Here is a 20,439-nt window from a genome sequence, read left to right as displayed (position 1 = left end):
AAATACATGCTGTACACCAAGGTTAGCTACCATGCCAAATACATGCTTACTGTACACCAAGGTTAGCTACCATGCCAAATACATGCTGTACACCAAGGTTAGCTACCATGCCAAATACATGCTTACTGTACACCAAGGCCAGCTACCAGGCCAAATATGTGCTTCCTGTACACCGAGCATACCAATCCTACATGCACACTAGTGAATAATGAACACAATGTAAAAGTATGGATATAGATTTTTTTTGTAAACATATATATATAAAAAAAGATCAAGTCACATACTGTATGTGCTAACATAACACAACCATTCTTTCCTGTTCGTAACTACCTACTTCATGAATCAACAGGAAAAAAACTAACCAGAGTGTCTTGATTCTGCAGTGTGAATCCCCCAGTAGAGGACAGAGCTGCTTCACTCCTGAGTCTCCTGGTATCTTCCCATACAGGTCCAGCTGTGTCAGGAGTAAGGGGTTTCTACCCAGAACTGAAGTCAGGTACTCACAGGCTCTCTCTGCTTCATCAGACAACAACCTACACAAGAAGGGTGGAGAACGACACATTCTTTATGTAGGAGACACATTTAAATTGAAATAAAGTCTTGATCATTTTTCGTGTGACAATCAACGTAGCCTCTTATTGCAGATGGGGTCGCCGGTGACCCTATTCACTATTTGCTGAAAATATATATATTTTTAAATAAAATCAAATAAACCGCTTCACCTATCGACTAGGTAAAGGCGTCGTCACAGAGGTCTTGGCCTCGACTACAAACTGTGTTAAGATTATTTGCCAACTCTTAAAAATGTTTGAGAGAGAGAACAGTTTTAAAAAAGCTTGAAAGGCACCTGAAACATCCTCATACATGCTCGCGCCTACACACACACACACACATATCTCTCTCTCTCGCTCTCTGACAGACACACACACACACACACACACACCCTACACACGTGTGTGTGCGTGTGTGTGTGTGTGTGTGTGTGTGTGTGTGTGTGTGTGTGTGTGTGTGTGTGTGTGTGTGTGTGTGTGTGTGTGTGTGTGTGTGTGTGTGTGTGTGTGTGTGTGTGTAAAACGCAAGCATACTAATAGCATTGTCTCTGCGGAAATGCAGTCTAGTTTTGTTTGTGGTTTATTTTGGAGTCTGTAGTCACTATGGTAACAATAGAGCAGAAGAAATTACAATAGTCAGACATTTATACATAAAAAGATGTTGCAAAGACGTTGTTGCCACGGCAATAAAAATAAATGGTGTGCAGACGGGGATTCTTTTTTTTCGGCCACCACAAATGCCAACTAGACCTCATCATAAGCCAGTCAAGCCGTGGTTTGATCAATTGTATATCTCTGTAAAATGTTTGCAATGCCCAACACATAGGCCTAGACCAGGGGTCGGGAACCTTTTTGGTGGAGAGAGCCATAAACGCCCATTTTTAAAAATATATTTTTTGTGAGAGCCATACCATTTTCGCTATTATTTGTAATGCTAATTGTCATGCACAGAGGGGAATAAAAGTAACGCTTGCATTGGGGATAAGAAGGGAGAGAGCTGACGAGAGAAGAACTAAAACTAGTTGTGCTGATGTGCATTTAAGAAGCCACGCACATGCATTACTGTAAGTTTACGCACCTCTGGAATTTAGGAAACAGCGTTTACCCACCTCTAAATAGCGTTTACCCACCTCTAAATAGCGTTTACGCAGCTCTTAATGGCAATTACGCACGTCAAAGTTCCCTGCGCCTTGTGATCTGCCGTTGGAATAATCCAAAATAAATTTGTGTCATTTAAAAAATATTGTTGAACATACTTAACGCTTTAGTAGGAATCATTTTCATCCACTCCAGGTTTCTCTCTACCGTTCGCAAATTAGTCACGCCCTTCTCATCAAATCTAGCCACTTCGCACCGTTTGTCCGAAAGAAGTAGGGGACAAGCCAGTGCGCCCCATGTTTACAAGCGAAAGCGCATCTGCCCGCCGGTTCTACGGACGGCAATGCCGATAGAAACGCAAATGCACGTTCGCGGTGGAGTTGGGGAAAATATTCCGCGTGTGAAGCCAGGTATGAACGTAACCTAACACAGGAGTAAGCCTAGTAACACCACCAAATGGAGGTACAAGTTTTGTTACACCTTGTCACAAGACTTAGCCTAAAAATTCTTTCATGATCTGACATGTCCAAGTTATTTGCAAAAGCAATTTCTCAGAGCTAGAAGGACTCATTCCTGAGTTAAGAAATTATAAGCTTCTTCTTCATCAGCTTCTTCTTCTGTCTATTGCCTTTGCAGTTATTGATAACGCTGTATGAGTTAGCTTATTAATGGTAGGTAAAACTCTGGCTGCAGTGCCCATTTCTAATCTATGAGCACCATGCCACAACAAGTAGGCCCTAGCCTAGCTAAGTAGGCCTAATGGATGATGGTGGAGGGGTAAATTGTGAGGTGTCTTATAAACATATAAGCCTAAAATGTAGCCTAATAGCACTTTATTATCAATTCAATTGAAAACCACAAATGTTGTGTTTTTTATATTTAGTTTCCAATGTTATAGCCTAATGCCATTCATCTTTGTGGGGAATGGCTGAGATGGGCCTACATGATGGTGAATCTATTTTTAAAAATCTAATGCAGAAATTGGAATAGGCCTATGAAATTGAGCTGCATTGTTATGCTGTTGAGCTACTCCAATATAGGTGTTAGGCCTACTATCTAGGATTGTAGCAAAGGCACACTCTGCATCATATGATCACACAAATTATGTGATAGGCCTATAGGCCTAACTGAAGAGATTTTAATTGTCATTTATAGTAGACAAATGAATGTGCATGCCATAAAGTTCTAGTGGCTTTTAGTGACTTTTTAGTGACCATTTTGGATGTGTTGATACCGATAATTTATAGGCCTACTATCATGCCTGGCCTCATATCCATATTTTCATACCTGTATATACACAGATACACCAATGGCCCCGCCTCCCAAAAAAAAAAGTGTCCTCCTTTTCATAAACCCAAATCTGGACACCCTACACATAGCCTACTTTTCTTTACTGTTGAAATTTGAAATTTAGTAAACTACAAACACATTTGTTGACTGTCATTGATTTAATATGACTTTAACTGATAACGTCATGGAATATGGCCAGGACAGCCATACAGATCGCGTCGCGTCACGTCACGGTCTGTCTGATCAAAAAATTCATAGTTTACCCACCTCTAATTTGACCACTACAGCCCTGTGCGTCCCCAATACGGAACGCATGATTTAACCGCCAAATACAGGACGATTCCGTATTTCAAGGGACGGATGGCAACCCTACGTTTGCCTACGCATTGTGGCACCAGTTATCTCGCAATCACACTGAACTGGGAAAGACTTACGTCAGTTGATTCAGCCAAAGCGAGGGAGAAGTACAGCGCTGCATTTATATCCCTCACTTGTGTTTCCTCCACTTGATTTGCCATCATAATGGCACGATCGTGAACAGTTTCTTTGTTTCGGATACAACCGTTAGCTAGCTGAACTTTAGCTAAAGCCCGGATGGAATGTTATCTCACACGACACGACCCAACGCGGGCATGACATTGTCCATGTTTCATATCTGTACAGTAGCCTTCGTCAAAGGCCTGTGCTTGGCTCAGTTGATCAGACGTAGGTGTTAAAGGAGTTCTGTACTGCTACGGAACTACTGAGGTGCCCAAACGCGGGTGGTGGCTATGGCTGACGCGCTAGATGTTGCCTAAAGTCAGTGGCTAAGCTACACTGTTGACTTACTGTCAATTAAAGCAAAACGCCTGTAAACGGTCTTCAAGTTGAATCAAGGCGATCCATTTATTCCAACGAGTCCAATACATTAGCAGATACAGTAGTCACACAGGCCGCTAGCGTTGCCTTAGCGGTCAAAACCCTTTGCCCTTCCGGGTAGGACACCTGACCAACAACACAACAGTTCCTACCTTTATACCTGACAGAAAGTAATGAACATGCGCCACCCAGTGGAAAACAAAAACATAACACTCAAAAGACACCATACATTTTGGCTCCTACATTAGGCCTTTTAGAACCGTGAACTTCAGCGGTAGAGAACAGACCTGGGATTGATTAAATGCGCCATCATACTTTATATTTTGAATATTATTTTAACTTTTTGATTTCAGTAGGTCCATTTTTAATTTAGTGCCGTACCAAAATTATTCATGGCTTATTGAGTAAACAAATGACAGGTTTGTCCGAGAGCCACATGCAGTTCCCAAAAGAGCCACATGTGGCTCGCGAGCCATAGGTTCCCGACCCCTGGCCTAGAACTTTCCCTAACTCCATAATGTTGTGATTTGTTTCCGTATGCTGTACACTGGAAAACATATTCATGTCACACTGAAGTTTAACTCAAACTACACAATCTCACCTGAGTTTGCACTTCTGATTGGTCAGTGCTGAAGTGAGGAGCTTCACTCCAGAGTCTCCAGGGTCATTTCCTCTCAGGTCCAGCTCCTCCAGGTGTGAAGGGTTTGATTTGAGAGCTGAGGCCAGAGCAGCATATCCTTCCCCAGTTACACCACAGTCTGACAAGCTGGAGGGAGAAGAGGTTATTGCTGTTTAATATCACTCTTACTTGATACATTTTCCATGTCTCAGTGCAGACATTTATTTTTTGTCTTTCTTGTCAAGCAAGCACGCACGCACACACAACCAAGACTTCTAGTGAGCAGAACTGTAAAAATGAAGAAACAGATATTTCAGGGAAACATAGGGATGACACCCTTCATAGAGCTTGAATCCCTCCTGTTCTTACATTTTGTCATGCATGGAAAACTTTCAAATGATCCTGCATCCTCCCCTTACTCCACAACGTCCATTTCACTATAGTGGTTATGCTTTTCAAGCCATTATAAAGTGTACGCTGAAATCATTCTGCTTAAATCCCTGCTCTTATATTAGCCAAGGACCAAGAACAGCTGCCATACCAAATATGAGCTTACTGTATGCCGAGCACTCGTATGCTAACTATAGAATATTATCGAAAGGCACAAAATAACAAATTATATCTGCTCTAAACTAACACTTCTTTTAAGCACATCATGAATGAACACAGAAACACATTAAACCACCAACCTAAGTGTCTTGACTCTGCAGTGTGAATCCTCCAGTAGAGCACAGAGCTGCTTCACTCCTGAGTCTCCTGGTATCTTCCCACTCAGGTCCAGCTCTGTCAGGAGTAAGGGGTTTCTACCCAGAACTGAAGTCAGATACTCACAGACTTTCTCTGCTTCATCAGACAAAAACCTACACAAGGAGAGAGAGCAACAAATTATTATATCCCCAAAACGCGGAGCGTCGGGGATGTAATGGTTTTGCGTGTGCCGCCGCCGCGTCCGCGTCCGCCGCGTCCGCGTCCGCCGCCGCGTAAGGTCTTTCATGTTAACACGATAACTTTTGAACGGATGTTTGGATTTGTCCCAGATTTTTTGGGTGTATGCTCTAGGGCAGGTTCATGAACTGATTCGAGTTTGGAGGTCAACACTTTCAAGATGGCTGAATTCAAGATGGCCGAATTTTTGTTTGGTCCATAACTTCTGACCAGGTGGATGGATTTGTCCCAGATTTGGTGTGTGAATGCTCTAGGGTAGGTTCATGAAATGCGTCGAGTTGGGAGGTCAACACTTTCAAGATGGCTGAATTCAAGATGGCCGAATTTTTGTTTGGTCCTTAACTTCTGACCGGGTGGATGGATTTGTCCCAGATTTGGTGTGTGAATGCTCTAGGGTAGGTTCATGAACTGATTCGAGTTTGGAGGTCAACACTTTCAAGATGGCTGAATTCAAGATGGCTGAATTATTGTTTGGCCCATAACTACTGACCGGGTGGATGGATTTGTCCCAGATTTTGTGTATGAATGCTCTAGGGTAGGTTCATGAACTGATTCGAGTTTGGAAGACAACACTTTCAAAATGGCGGAATTTTCATTTGGCCCATAACTTCTGACTGGGTGGATTGATTTGCCCGGTAACACCTTATTTTAATGGTTCACCATTTCAGTGAATCTACCACATTAGGTACAGTGTAAAAGCCAATGTAACAATATTTAATACCATATAATACTAGTGTAATACCAGTGTAACAATATGCAATATCAGGTACAGTGTAATAACGAGTGTAACAGTATGCAATACCATGTAATATAGTGTAATACCAGTGTAACAATATGCAATACCATGTAATACCACTTACGCACAAACACATGATGTAAGTAAAAAAAATGGCGGAGTTACACTGGTATTACATTGTATTAAATATTGTTACACTGGTTATTACACTGTACCTAATGTGGTATATCCACTGAACCCTTAAAACAGTATTACCATTTGCCCCATTTTTTGCTTCATTTTCACAATAGTCGTTTGGTTTTAAGCCTATGCACGTCATGTCACGTCTGTATGTATCATATACGTTTACGAAATGGTGGACGGGAGTGGTAGGAATGATGGGGGACTGGAAGCGTCGCGTTTCGGGGATATACCTTAAGCAGTCGAAGGCGACTGCACAGGCAGTCTAGTTTATGAGGGAGACACATTTAAGTAGAAATAAAGTATTACAAGTACCAGAGTTTGTGTTACAAATAACTTAACTCTCATGGATAATAGTTATAATCCCCACCCCACCCTCAAGTTTTTTTTCCAGGATTTACAGTTGCTTATGTTATTGCCAAACATTCCAGATAATACAAATGTGACCAAATAAAATGTGGATGTAATGTAACATGTGAGTGTAATGTAAAATGTCAGAGTAATGTAAAATGTCTGTGTTAAGTCTACCTATCCTCAATTGTACAGCTGACGCTCACCGACCATGTTATGTTTCGATATGTTCTTCCTCTCTCTCTCTCTCTCTCTCTCTCTCTCTCTCTCTCTCTCTCTCTCTCTCTCTCTCTCTCTCTCTGTGTGTGTGTCTGTCTGTCTGTCTGTCTGTCTGTCTGTCTGTCTGTCTGTCTGTCTGTCTGTCTGTGTGCGAGCGTGCGTGCGTGCGTGTGTGTGTGTGTGTGTGTGTGTGTGTGTGTGTGAGTCTGACTGACTTTTCAATCTAACTTCCCTCTCACCTGAGTTTGCATTTCTGATTGGTCAGTGCTGAAGTGAGGAGCTTCACTCCAGAGTCTCCAGGGTCATTTCCTCTCAGGTCCAGCTCCTCCAGGTGTGAAGGGTTTGATTTGAGAGCTGAGGCCAGAGCAGCATATCCTTCTCCTGTTACACCACAGCCTGACAAACTGGAGGGAAAAGAAGAAAAGCAAATCCAAATCCAAAGAGAAAACACACACACACACACACACACACACACACACACACACACACACACACACACACACACACACACACACACACACACACACACACACACACTCTCTGATCAGGAAAAAAGTGACTTGTTCCATTGGCAGATCTTTAGCAAATGTGAAATCTACACTTCCAAGATAAAAGTACAACTTATTAAATGTACTCTGTGCGGGAATTGACCAAAAAAGGTACTGCAACTATGCTGCCCATTGGAACTGGACTGCCTATTGCCAAATTGATGATATTTTCATCAAAGTTTACTAAGTAATGTACTAATAATTTTAGTATGCCCCAAGTACAGTCATTTTTGCAGCTAAAAATGTCTATTTCTGGGAAATTCAAATTGGCGGACCACAGAGAAGATCTCCCTTTTCAGTCATAATGAATACTTAGAATTTGATGGTAGGGGTAAGTATTCATGAAAAGGGTAACATTAGTGAGTGGGTAGCATGAATTCTGGATATAAACTACTAAAAATCGTACACAATGTACCATTAAGGGATTTTTCACATTGACTATCAAGTCACGGGATGACCCATTTTTACTTCCCACGCGTTGGCTCCCAAAACGGAAAAATATGTTTTTGATGTTTTTTAGTGAATCCTGAATCTACACATTCTAATACACATTCTGTGTGATTTTCATAATTATGTGATGAACAGAACTGACATAGATCATGAAAACACCTTCAGTCAAAACTCCTACAAAGTCACGATTTGGACATTTTATCTCTGCAACTTACCACAACGCAGTATTTGAGTGTTATTACAGCAAATTAAATCATGCACACTTCCTGTTCACGTCACATCAAGTTGCCTGAGTAATCAAAACATACCTTGTTGTAAACACAGGCTTACAGAAGGATAAGGAGGTTTGCTGTCATCAAATTAGGTGTGAAAATGGAAGTTTGGAATGGAAAAAAACCAGCACAACACAGCAGCAGAAACTAACGTTAGTGAGTGTACTTCGGCACGTCTACTTGTTTTTGAATGACACATGCCCATCAGGATACACTTGTAGCCTAACTGGCACTTACAGCACTTAACTAGCACAAACAGAAGTGATCCAGGTGGTTTTTATTTGGAAGCTACTGGTCTTCTCTTTGGGGCGTGAAAATATTTTAAGGCTTTGACCCTCAATGTAAACTTGGAGAGTCAAAGAGTGCATCTGTAACAGAAAAGGCTTTTTCTCCGTTTGAATGTGGGAAAGCGCCATTTTTTGCTAAACTAGTCCTCACTTAAAGTTGAATAATTTTGGAATGTAAGAAGATAGAAGAATGTTGACACATGTAGGAAGCTGGGATTCTCAGCTTTCGAACAAGCCCTGACATGCCTCTGTAGGTCTAAAACAAAATATTCTGTGGCTGTTCAGAAAATGTCAAAAATGGATGAAACTGGCTGGGAGTCTAGGGCTAAAATTTCAAACAACGCCTGGGAGTCAATGGGTGAAGATGAAATAAATGTTCATTAGTCAAAAGAAGATTTCTGATTTTTAAATGGCCAAATGTCTAGGGGATCCGTGAGTGTTGTCAAGCGTGTGTGAATGCAATGTCAGTGTCAGTAATCAGTCAGTTAGTCCTAAAGAGGGAGAAAGGAGAGGGCAAATGAGGGTGCAAGATAGAGAGAGAAAGCAAGATAAAAATACACCTGTAAGAGACCACATGAGCCTAACCAAGACCTAACCTCAGAGTCTCCAGGGCACAGTTTGGGTTCTTCAGGCCACTGCACAGATTCTTGACTCCAATGTCTCCGATGCAGTTGTCACTGAGATCCAGTTTTCTGAGCTTTGATGATTCTTTGCAGAGGATGGACGCTAGTGTTGTGCAGCTCTGTGAGGTGAGTCCACAGCTATCAAGCCTGAAGGGGGAAAAGACCACCAGTAACTAGAAGACATAATAAAAGCATTGTGATGCTGTACAGTATATCACGAAAGTGAATACACCCCTCACAGTTTTTGCAGGTTTGTGATATACTGTATGTAATGCATGCTAATGTTGTGCCAAATGTACTCAACAAAACAGAAGCAATCATTTGTTCAACCAGTCATTAGATTTTGTTTAGTTTAATCTATTCGTTTATTTGACAGGGGTCATGTGCATGACAGTTCTAGTACCAGAGTTAGCTATAAAGCTAATTTAGTACATCTACTAGATTTACTTTTTACTTACAGAGTTGTGTGGGATTCCTCCACTACTGGCTTCAGCCTCAGGAGAGCTTCATCAGACCTGATGAACTTCTTCAAGTCAAACACATCCAGATTCTGGTCTGATGTCAGGAGTACAAACACTAGAGCTGACCACTGGCCAGGTGAGAGTTTGGCCTTTGAAAGTTTTCCTGCACTAAGGAAGCTCTGGATCTGCTCCACTAAGGACTGATCATTGAGTTCATTCAGGCAGTGGAAGAGGTTGATCATCCTTTCTGAGGAAGGGGCCTCCCTGATTTTGTTCTTAATGTACCTGATTGTTTTATCATTGCCAGCCCGGACAAAAACTGTCCTGATCTTGTCCATTACACCCACTTGTCTTCTACTCACCAGACCACGCAGGAGAGTTTGATTTGACTCCAGAGAGAGTCCAAGAAGGAATCGAAGGAAGAGGTCAAAGCGTCCATCGTCATAGATCAAAGCTTTGTCCACAGCACTCTTCTGCAAGATGGTCATGGACTCTGTTTTTTGATGGGCATGCTGTGTGGATATTATGTCATTACCTTCATTTGCCATCATCAGAAATGCATACAGAGCGGCAAGATATTCCTGGATACTGAGGTGTACAAAGCCAAACACTGTTCCTACAAAGATGCTGGATTCTTCTCTGAAGATCTGGGTGCACATTCCGGAGCATATTGCTGCCTCTTTGACATCCAAACCACATTCTCTGAGGTCTTCTTCATAAAAGATCAGATTGCCCTTCTCTAACTGTTCATAGGCCAGCTTTCCAAGACGGAGGATTAGCTCAGGGTTCCATTGTGGCTCAGGGTCTTGGAGATTGTGAAATTTGGCGCTTCTCTGTTTGGTATGAAACATGAGGAAAAATGTGTACATCTCTGTCAAAGTCTTTGGTATTTGTGTGTGTCCTGTGCAATAAATCATCTGAAGAACCATGGCAGCAATCCAGCAGAACACGGGTATGTGGCACATGATGTAGAGGCTCCTTGATGATTTAATGTGTGAAATGATTTTGCTTGCACAATGCTCATCCCTGATCTTCTTCCTGAAGTATTCTTCCTTTTGGGAGTCATTGAATCCTCGCACTTCTGTCATCAGGTCAACACACCCAGGAGGGATTTTGCCGGCTGCAGCAGGTCTAGAGGTTATCCAGATTAGAGCAGAGGGGAACAGATTACCCTTCATGAGATTTGTCAAGACGACATCCAATGGTTTGATGACTCTCTCATCAGTCAAAGTCTCATTGGTCTGAAAGTTGAGTTGAAGTCGACACTCATCCAGACCATCAAAGACAAACAGCACTTTATATTTTTTCTGGCTGACAAATTTTAATTCCTTTAGCTCTGGAAAGAAGTGGTGAAGAAGATCCATCAAAGAGCACTCTTTGTGTCTCATGATGTTTAGCTCCCTAAAGCACAGTGGGAAGATGAAATGGATCTCTTTGTTGTCATTTCCCTCAGCCCAATCCAGGATGTACTTCTGCACAGAGATAGTTTTGCCAATGCCAGCCACTCCCTTTGTGAGAACCCTTCCTATTGGTTTGTCCTGACTTGATGAAGGCTTGAAGATGTCAGCACATTTGATTGGTATGTCCTGTCCAGTTGGTTTCTTGGATCTGGACTCAATCTGCCTGACCTCATGCTCCTCATTTGCTTTCCCACTTCCTCCCTCTGTGATGTAGAGATCTGTGTAGATATTTTCTAGCAGAACAGAACTTCCGTGTTTGGCTATCCCTTCAAACACATTCTGGTACTTATCCTTGAGATTTCTTTTTAAATTCTTCTGACAACCTGCATTCATCTCATCTATTGTGAAAACAAAAATGAATGTCTTTCAAACCAGAAAAATAATACAAAAGAACATTAAATGAAAATAAATAAAAATGTACTTGACCCCTCTGTGATGCAATTGGCAACAAAGACAAGCAGTCTTACCGTCGTGCAGTTTGTCAGCAAGATCCTGGTGCTCCATCTTACGGAGGAAGTGCAGTGCCATCTGGAGAACTCCTTCCCTGGCATCACTCTCATCTTCTGCTTTATTCTCAATGTTTTCTTTGTAGTCTGGACTAAGAATCTGCTTCAATCTCTGCAACTCCTTCTTTAAAAATGCGATGATCGTCTCCTCAAGCACCTGAAGTCCATGTGACATTTGATGCATTCATCTACTGTTATGTTACGTGATTATCTTAAAAGTCTCATTGAACATTTTTGCTACATGTCTGGTCAGAAGAATCCAAGACTTTCTGCCTTTGAGTGATCGAATATCAAAGACCCGATTGTGTGATGTGTTTCAGTAACCTGACCAACTATCTGTTCCCAAAACACAGTAACCTCTCTTTACTCTTCCCATTTGCCATTCTGCCCTGCCTGCTGGTTGTCTGGGTTTGGTCCAAGGAAATGAAAACCATTAAATTGCACAGTGACTATAAAACGTACAGTATTAAAATATTGGTGCATACAAAACACTGTTGACTACAATATAGTTACTTGGTCCAATGCAATTTTGAAAACATTAGCATGAATACGGAATAAAACTCTGAATATGAAGGTTTACTATGCAGAATTCCTTACCTCAAAAATAAGAGGTAAATCCTGCTGCTTGTCCTGACCACTGGTGTCTTGTTTACGTCTCCTTTCTTGCTCTCTGGTGATTAAGGATGAAACATTAACCATACACTGTAACAAATAGCTGTTTATTTACGGCAATTCTGCAACAGCATTCTACTGTTTTTCGAAAAAACAGACAACTACTGTGAAAATATTACTTTGAGTCACATATTGAGCATAAACAGTAAGTACTGCACAATAGCAGTATTCACCGTTGTGGAAAAAAATAGCGATGCACCGGATCCTGATTTTTAGGATCCTGCCGGATACCAGATCCACTGAATAAAATCCTGCCGGATCCGGAACCGGATACCGGATCCTACAAAAGGGTTGAAACATATAGTCTACTCGCACACGTGGGCCCTTTTTATTACGTTGATGCAAACTATTTTTTAGAGTCATTGGCTTATTGCCACACTGCCTGCAATAGCCGCTTCCAAAGGGATTTCACTCCATGCAGTGATTGGGGTTGTGAAAGACTGAAAAGCCTAGGCTAGACATGCACCAGACCCTGATTTTTAGGTAACATGCTGGATACCGGATCCACTGCTTAAGATCCTGCCGGACCCGGACCCTGTGAAAAACTCTATTATCCTGACGGATCCGGAACCGGAACTGGATCCGGTGCATCTCTAGAAAATAACAAGTTATTTTAGGCAGCACCATTGAAACCCATTCATCCTCCACTTGTCCGTGATCACCATCAAACTTCAATACCACCTGAAGAACTGAAGTCATTCTGACTGGTTAAAGATTATCTGATACTATCAAGCATGATGAAACAATGTCTAAGGAAACTACAATACTTAAAAAGTGCTTGATGCAGCAAAGTGTGAGTAGCACATGCATTTTGATAGTGATGAAAGTGTGAATGGCTGAAACATTTTAAGAACTTGTAACACTCTTGCAACAAGCAGCCCCATCTAAACCAATCTGCTAATCAGTGCCTGGCCTCACCTGAGTAGGGCTGTTATGCCATTATTCAATGACGGGCGTCACCTGCCAAGGGCCTGATGACTCTGGTCACATGGTACTCTTGCACCTGTATATAAATCTGGACTATCAACACTTCAGTTGCTTGCCTGCCTGCTGGCTGGCCTGCATGGCACAGCATAGCACTTGTTTGCCTACAAGCTTGCCTACAAGCTTGCTTACATGCTTGCACACTTTCCTCTTTGTGAAAGCTTGCTGTATGTGGCATCATTTGTGGCATTGTTGCATATAATGTGCCTGCTGCAAATTAGGCATTGCTTTGAGAGCTAGCTTGTAGTGCTGCTTGTTTGCTGTGCTACTTGGTGCAGAATATATTTTTAAAGACTGACCAATGCTATATTCATCATTGGCTCATCAAGAGATACAGTAAAAAGCCCACCTTGCACACTATCATTGTAACATAGCACTGCGTACTCTGAAATTTTATTCATGCCCACACTTTCAAAGGACCACCGCAAACCATTTTCTCAATACAGCATTGCGCCATAGTATCATGCTCAAGGCACTCCAGTCATGGTGAACGATGGGAAGGTGGGGTGGTAACATGGCCAGGGTACCACAGTTATGGAGAATGATGGGTGGGGTGGGAAGTTGCCATGGCCATATTCATGAATACAACTATGACCCAGTATTTGCCTGTCATCATACAGTACAATTCAACTTTTTAACTGAAATGTACTGTTATTTTTCTGTAGAGTACTGTTATTTAACAGTTCAATTGCTGCTGAAAAAATGTTATATACTGTGATACATTAAACAGCAATGAGCTGTATTTGATTTTTGGTGTGAAATAACAGTAGAATTACAGGTAAATATAATTGCCAGTAACTGCCGTTATTTTGCAGGGAAATTTTCTTAGAGTGTACATACTGTACATACCATACTTCTTCCACTCCCTGATTTATTTTACCGAAATTTATCAATATAACAAATTAACAATGATATTCTTTTTTCTGCAAGGATTTTGAAAATGTAATTGAAGTAGAGTGGAAATAGAGGTTTACTGATTGGGCTTGTGAATGCCAGCTTTGGATGTAATTACCGACTACGCCACCAGAGGGCGCCAAAGTCCCTCTGGAAAAATGAGTTAACCCACTAGCCCATGGTTGAGGACACACAGCAGGTTTGTTCAGAGACAAGATGCAGGCCACATTTAGCTAGAGCCTTGGAACTTCGGCGTGTGTGCTCGAGTGTGTGTGGCTAAGTGGCTGGCAGTGCGTGTTGCCGCGTGGATGCTGGGTAATTGTGTGTGCGTGTGAGTTCACTCAATGCAAGTGTGTATGGCAAATCGAGCAACCTGCGTTAGTTCTGGCAGACCACGTAGTCAACGCGCCCCTTTGCCTACTGGCTGACACCGACCCAACCCATACAACTCTCCACTAATCAGCTGTGCTTTGGTTAATCAGTTGCAGCTCGCAATTGGATGCTGACATTTGGCGTGTGTGTGTGTGTGTGTGTGTGTGTGTGTGTGTGTGTGTGTGTGTGTGTGTGTGTGTGTGTGTGTGTGTGTGTGTGTGTGTGTGTGTGTGTGTGTGTGTGTGTGTGTGTGTGTGTGTGTGTGTGTGTGTGTGTGATAGGTAGGAGTGTCTAGCATGTAAGTTTGGCTGTAAAGAGTCCACATATTAAATGGTAGCTGGCCACTGCATTTTATCTTGTACAAACTTGTTTGTCGTTGTGTTTGCAGTGTTTCTGACTACATTTGTACACAGACCTATAATCGATAAATAGCTCATTGAAGGCGATAAAGCATCAGTTTCAATGACAGCACAGCTTTTTATAAATTTGATTAAGGTAAAGGGGCAGTTCAGTGCGAGATATTGTCTTTTGGTAGGCCTAATGCTTTTGAAAGCACCACAGATCAGGGCGTCTATAATGCAGACACATCTCTGCCTGTGACTTCAGTTAGGCTTATTCAAATGCAAATACTATAGTGCATAGAGCATTGTTTGTGTGCATTGTGTGTGTGTGTGTGTGTGTGTGTGTGTGTACGGTATGCAGCAGTTTAAGGGGAGGGGATGTATTTATCTATCTATTTCTAAGTGTGTGTGTGTGAGTGTGTGTGTGTGTGCGTGTGTTGCAGCAGGCTGTGTGGAGCTAGAGTGGCATGGGCATGGGGGTGGGGGTGTATTTCTAGTGTGGATTAATTTACTGCTAAGTCTTTGACATGCATTGTAGTTCATTTTATCCATTTTAGTATACCAGCCACAGGCACAAGTTACCATCAAACCTTCCTGCTCGATTGAATGCAATGCTACTGTCATACTATGTATCTTCTTAACTCATCAGTTTTAATCCTGTGTGTATTTTTTGTCAAGTATGTTTGTAAACTGAAATTGTGTGCTTACATTTATTCAGGGTATCTGCACATTTTTGCTCACCCAATTTAATGCTTTTTAATACCATTTTTAATACCTCCAACAAGAAAATTAATACCACTACACGGGGTGTGTGCATGTGCACGTTACATGGTATAGTTGTTATTACATTGCTATAATGCAATGCAATACATATATACAATAAAAGTATTATGACTATTGTGCTAGTAGTGAAGCCTAATGTGAACACATGTAAGCAGCAGCAAGGAAGAACTGATCTGGAAGCCTATGGAGAAGAAGCTTGCCGAATTGCATACAAGCAGGAATTAAGTTAACGGGGGCCTAATGTTTCTCCCTCAGCCTCGCACATGCTTTAATAAGCCTACGACATAAAACTGAGCATGCATTCACGCTGCTCTCTGTGTTATTTCATTATCACTGCCAGCTCCCTTGTCACTTTCTGTGGCAGACATTTGCCATGACTTGTTAAAGAGGTTTCTGAATGATGTGGGAGTTTTCATGACTGTGCAGAATCTGCCCCTCCCTTATAATAATGTATTATTATTTAAAATCAAAGTAGCCTGCATCTGTGTTAAAATTACAGTTGATCTGGCTGCTGCCCAGGAGGGCCCAAGCTCCAATAGTCTTTATTGTTGTGCTTAATTTAACCAAAGAGATGCAAACACAACAAAAAGAGCGAGGTGACACACACTAGTTTGAAACACCATTAGGCCTAACCCATTTCTTAAAATTCCTTCAAAACTGAAACCATTTCAAAATTGTGCATGTTTGAAAGTTTGATGACATTTCATCAAATACCTTCAATTATTAAAAAAATAAAATGGGCAACAATTGACCATTCATACTGGATAAATAGTTGAGAGCACATTAGCCTACTATGAGTAGAGGCTATGACACCTGTGGATTAAAAAGGGACGGCTCTGGGCTACTCAGCTGTTGCTAGAGAACCACGTCATTGTAGAGAACATGTTCTACTGAGGACTCACAGGCTGCTCTCAGCCTTTGAGATAAAAGGAAAGAAAAATAAGCGTTGCCGAATAGGCTAGCGTATTAAATGTTAAAATGATTGTGCTGAGTAGCGTTACTCCACACTGGCACAGATTTAATAATGTACAAAACCTTATTGCATTCTGCGCCACTAGATGGCATATTTGGGGCATACAGATCCTGGGAGGAGGAGAAGAAGTGTATGTTGTTGCTGCTAGCCACGTACTCACTCTGCCTGCGGTGGATTGTTTTATTCCGTGTCAATTTAAAACTACTTCAGTAAATGTATTAACTTTACACCGAGCCTCTTCATTGCCTACTACAAAGCAACTTTATGCACCAGTTCGTCACTGATGGCTCATCAACGCGGCGGCATCCTCGTCATGGGACAGGTAAGATGCTAACCTACAACACCACTCAATGTTGTATTTTTTGCTTCAGACAGGCCTTCATATTTTTATTTTTCTTCTCGGACGTATTGTGTAGGTTAACTTGGTTTCACTCGTTACGTTTGATCCAAGTGGATTTCATTGTTGTTTCAGACACAACGTTTGCACAATGCGTCAAGAAGTAAGCTTATTTCAATGTTGTTGTATTGTGTTCAAAAGGTGTTGAATTGTTAGACATGTAGAAACACATTTAGGACAGACTACCGCTGTGAAAGACTATCTTGGGCCGTAACAACTGGCGACTGCAGATGTTAGAAAAGCAGTGGAGATTGGACGTAAGTGTCACTTGTAATATTCTGTTGTGTCTATTGAAATATAAGTGTCCAAATAAACAAACAGTAAACGGAACGATCACTGATCTCAATCTAACTGATTTATTAACTGGTAAAATACACCAGGCCGCCAGGGGCGCACACAATATGTAAGGCACATTACATTGCATTGACGTGGTGGGGGCACTACGTAAACATGCATATGTTACATCCCCCTTCTTTTAAAGCAGGAGTTACATCAACACAACAGGTCAATCCTTGCATTTAATAAACAATCAGCAAATATAGAAGTAATGTACAGTGTACCATTTCAATTCACAACTGTAGTTCTATTGCCGAATACATTAATAACTTTTAAAGCATTACATTTACCATACCATGTCAAGTCAATCACCTGTTAAAATAAGTCATCAAATCAATCACATAGAATATATTATGCAGTCACATCAATCACACAAAATTAGATATTAAATAATCATGTTGTCTGTCAGTCCATTTCAAAATGCATCAGTAGCTGTAAGAAAAACATTGTTATTGCATAAACACATCTGCAATATAATTAAACCATCTTACCATATATCATGTCAAATCACATATCAAATCACGTAAAACAATACAGTGTATACAATCATGACAATAAAATCTTTTCATTTTCTTTTCTTTCTTTTTTTGTGATTCATCTTTTCTTTTCTGTCTTTTTTTGTGTGAATCATCTTATCATTTTTTTTTTAAAAAAATTCAAAGTCTGTTTTCCTTTTTTTTTTAAAGTGTTATCAGACTTATCTTTTGTGAATTGAATTTTTTTTTTTTCATGTTCACAGGTTTAAAACAGTTTTCACAGGTCCATTCTTGCTGTTGGTCTCACGACGCGTCCTGATCTCGTGCTGGAAAGTGGTGTGCGTGTAGTATAAGTGTCTGGTTGTGAATGTTCAGGTTCAGTGTCTGTAGGGTCAAACCTGTGTTGCGGTTGAATCTCCTCCTCGCTGGTGCTGTCCTCGGCCGTGGGAAGAAGGTGACGCCGATTGCGCCGGAGATGCTGTCCTTCACTGGTGATGATGTTGTACGACCGTGGTGTGTCGGCTGGCTGGATGACAGCAGCAGGTTTCCACCTGCCGTCTGGAAGCTGGTGACGGATGGTGGCACCGGCAGGAAGCGTAGGCAGTGCTTTGGCATTCCTGTCGTAGTAGTGCTTCTGTCGCCGTTGACACAGCTCTCTCCTGGTACGGACTGTGTCGCGGCGAGCTCTGGCTGCAGCTGTTTCGCGGTGGAGGGCAGGACTGAGCGCAGGCGCCGGCTCATCAGCAGCTGCGCTGGTGATTTCAATCCATCCACTGGAGTGTTGCGGTACTCCAGCAAGCTGAGGTAAGGGTCGGATTTTTGTGCGTGCGCTTTGTCCATGATGGCTTTGACTGTTTGCACAGTCTTCTCGGCCAGCCCGTTGCTCTGTGGGTACAGGGGGCTGCTGGTGATGTGCTCAAAGTCCCATGCATGACTGAAGGCCTTGAAGTCCTGAGCGCTGTAGCACGGCCCATTGTCACTGACAACGGTCTGGGGTATGCCGAATCTGGCGAATGTGGCTTTCAGCTTCTTGATGACTGCTGAGGCTGTGAGGCTGGTGATCTTTTCAACCTCAAAGTATCGGCTGTAGTAGTCCACTGTGACAATGTACTCACTGTTGTTCCAGGTGAAGAGGTCTGTGGCTACTACCTGCCAGGGCCGCTCTGGGATGGGATGCGCGATCATGGGCTCTTTGGTGACGGAGTTCCGGCGCTCGAGGCAGATGAGGCAGTTTCCGACCATAGTGTCGATGGCTTTCAGCATGCCTGGCCAGAACAGTACATCTCGTGCCCGCTGTTTACTTTTCTCCATGCCCAAGTGTCCTGAGTGTATCAGTAAAAAATGGTGAAAGGACTGTATAGGGCTGATTCAGGGAAAATAGTAAACTGCACAGGTTGTCCGGCCAGAACAAAAATAGATAATCCCAAATGAAGAGACACACACACACGTTGTAGGGAACCCTTGAAACCAATGAACCGTGGTTTAGTTCTCATAGACGCACGGCAAAACACAGAGAGGTGGACATTAGGAGTCTGAGATGTCCGTGGAGTGAAAGAGAGAAGGAAAGAAACGGAGAGAAAAGGTAGAGGTGACTCCTGCATTAACAAACAGTCCAGCGTGGACTCCTGTTCTGGTCGCACTGCGCTGCATTGCATAGCTCCGACCCTGCTGACCAGTTTGTGGCGCGAAAGTCTATGCAAATGAGCTCGTGGACAGCTCGTGCACGAAGGTCTGCACCAATCGTAGGAGACAATAACAGCGTGTGCAAAACGTCACTGGTACAGACACAGACACAGACACAGACTCAGACACCCTGACGCCAGAATTCTGAACAGTATCAGTGATAACATTTCAGTTCTGAGTGAGTGTGGTACAATAATTTTCTCACCATTCAGCAGGATGCCGTCAGCCTCTGAGATTTCGTCGCGGTGGTTCCAGTACTCCATGATCTCAGGTGAGCACTTTTTTCTTGCTTCAGGCCACCCGGAGTGAATGACCTGTCTCAGTAGCGAGAGCTGCTTGTCTTGGGCTGAGGCCATCCTAATTTGTGCCATTTTCCGGTCGCTCACTGGGGCGTTCCGGACAACTGTGTGAATGTGATTGTCCATTCCCTCACACAGAGACTGTTCATCACATGCAATTGACTTCCTGGAAAGTGTGTCGGCAACAGGGATTTGTTTTCCAGGCTTGTGTGTGATGTTGATGTCGTACCTTTGTAGCTGCAGAATCATGCGCTGTAGTCGTGGTGGTGCTGCTGACAGTGGCTTGCGCATAATTGACTCGAGTGGCTTGTGGTCTGACTCGACTGTCACCTGACGTCCGTACAGGTACTGGTGGAATTTCCTGCATCCGAAGAGTACTGCATACAGCTCCTTCTCGATCTGCGCGTAGTTTTGCTCGGTCTCGTTGAGCGCTTTCGATGCATACGCCACTGGCCTCTCGTCCTGCAGCAGCACGGCACCTAGTCCGCTTTTCGATGCATCGACTTGTAGCTTCACCTCTTTCGTGTGGTCGTAGTAGGTGAGTACTGGTCCAGGCTCTCTCGTCAGCGTGTCCTTCACGCGCTGGAATGCAGCGTCGAGGTTGGAGTCCCACACGAACTCGTTGCCTTCCTTCAGCAGCTGTCGGAGCGGTTCTGTCGTTTCAGACAGTTTGGGAGCGAAGCGGGAGAGGTAGGTGACCATGCCCAATATGGTCTCGAGCTCTGCCTTGTTGTTCGGCGGTGGCATCTCGTTGATGGCTTTGATCTTGCTGGGG

The 20,439-nt window shown here is 42.7% G+C and overlaps 1 protein-coding gene across 1 annotated transcript in view; it reads right to left on the bottom strand.

Annotated features, from left to right (window-relative positions):
* Positions 1-7,082: 7,082 nt before the first annotated feature.
* Positions 7,083-20,439, bottom strand: part of LOC134440066 (NACHT, LRR and PYD domains-containing protein 12-like) — a 101,637-nt gene continuing 88,280 nt past the window's right edge. Inside the window, exons 8-9 of the mRNA XM_063189994.1 lie at positions 9,001-9,174; positions 7,083-7,251 (exon numbers count right to left, since the gene is read on the bottom strand). Of these exons, the coding sequence (XP_063046064.1) occupies positions 7,083-7,251; positions 9,001-9,174 (343 nt within the window). The remainder of the gene's footprint in view (positions 7,252-9,000; positions 9,175-20,439) is intronic.

The sequence above is a fragment of the Engraulis encrasicolus genome, chromosome 23, assembly GCF_034702125.1.
Source record: "Engraulis encrasicolus isolate BLACKSEA-1 chromosome 23, IST_EnEncr_1.0, whole genome shotgun sequence".
NCBI lineage: Eukaryota > Metazoa > Chordata > Actinopteri > Clupeiformes > Engraulidae > Engraulis > Engraulis encrasicolus.
This window is presented reverse-complemented; position numbering and strand designations above follow the sequence as displayed.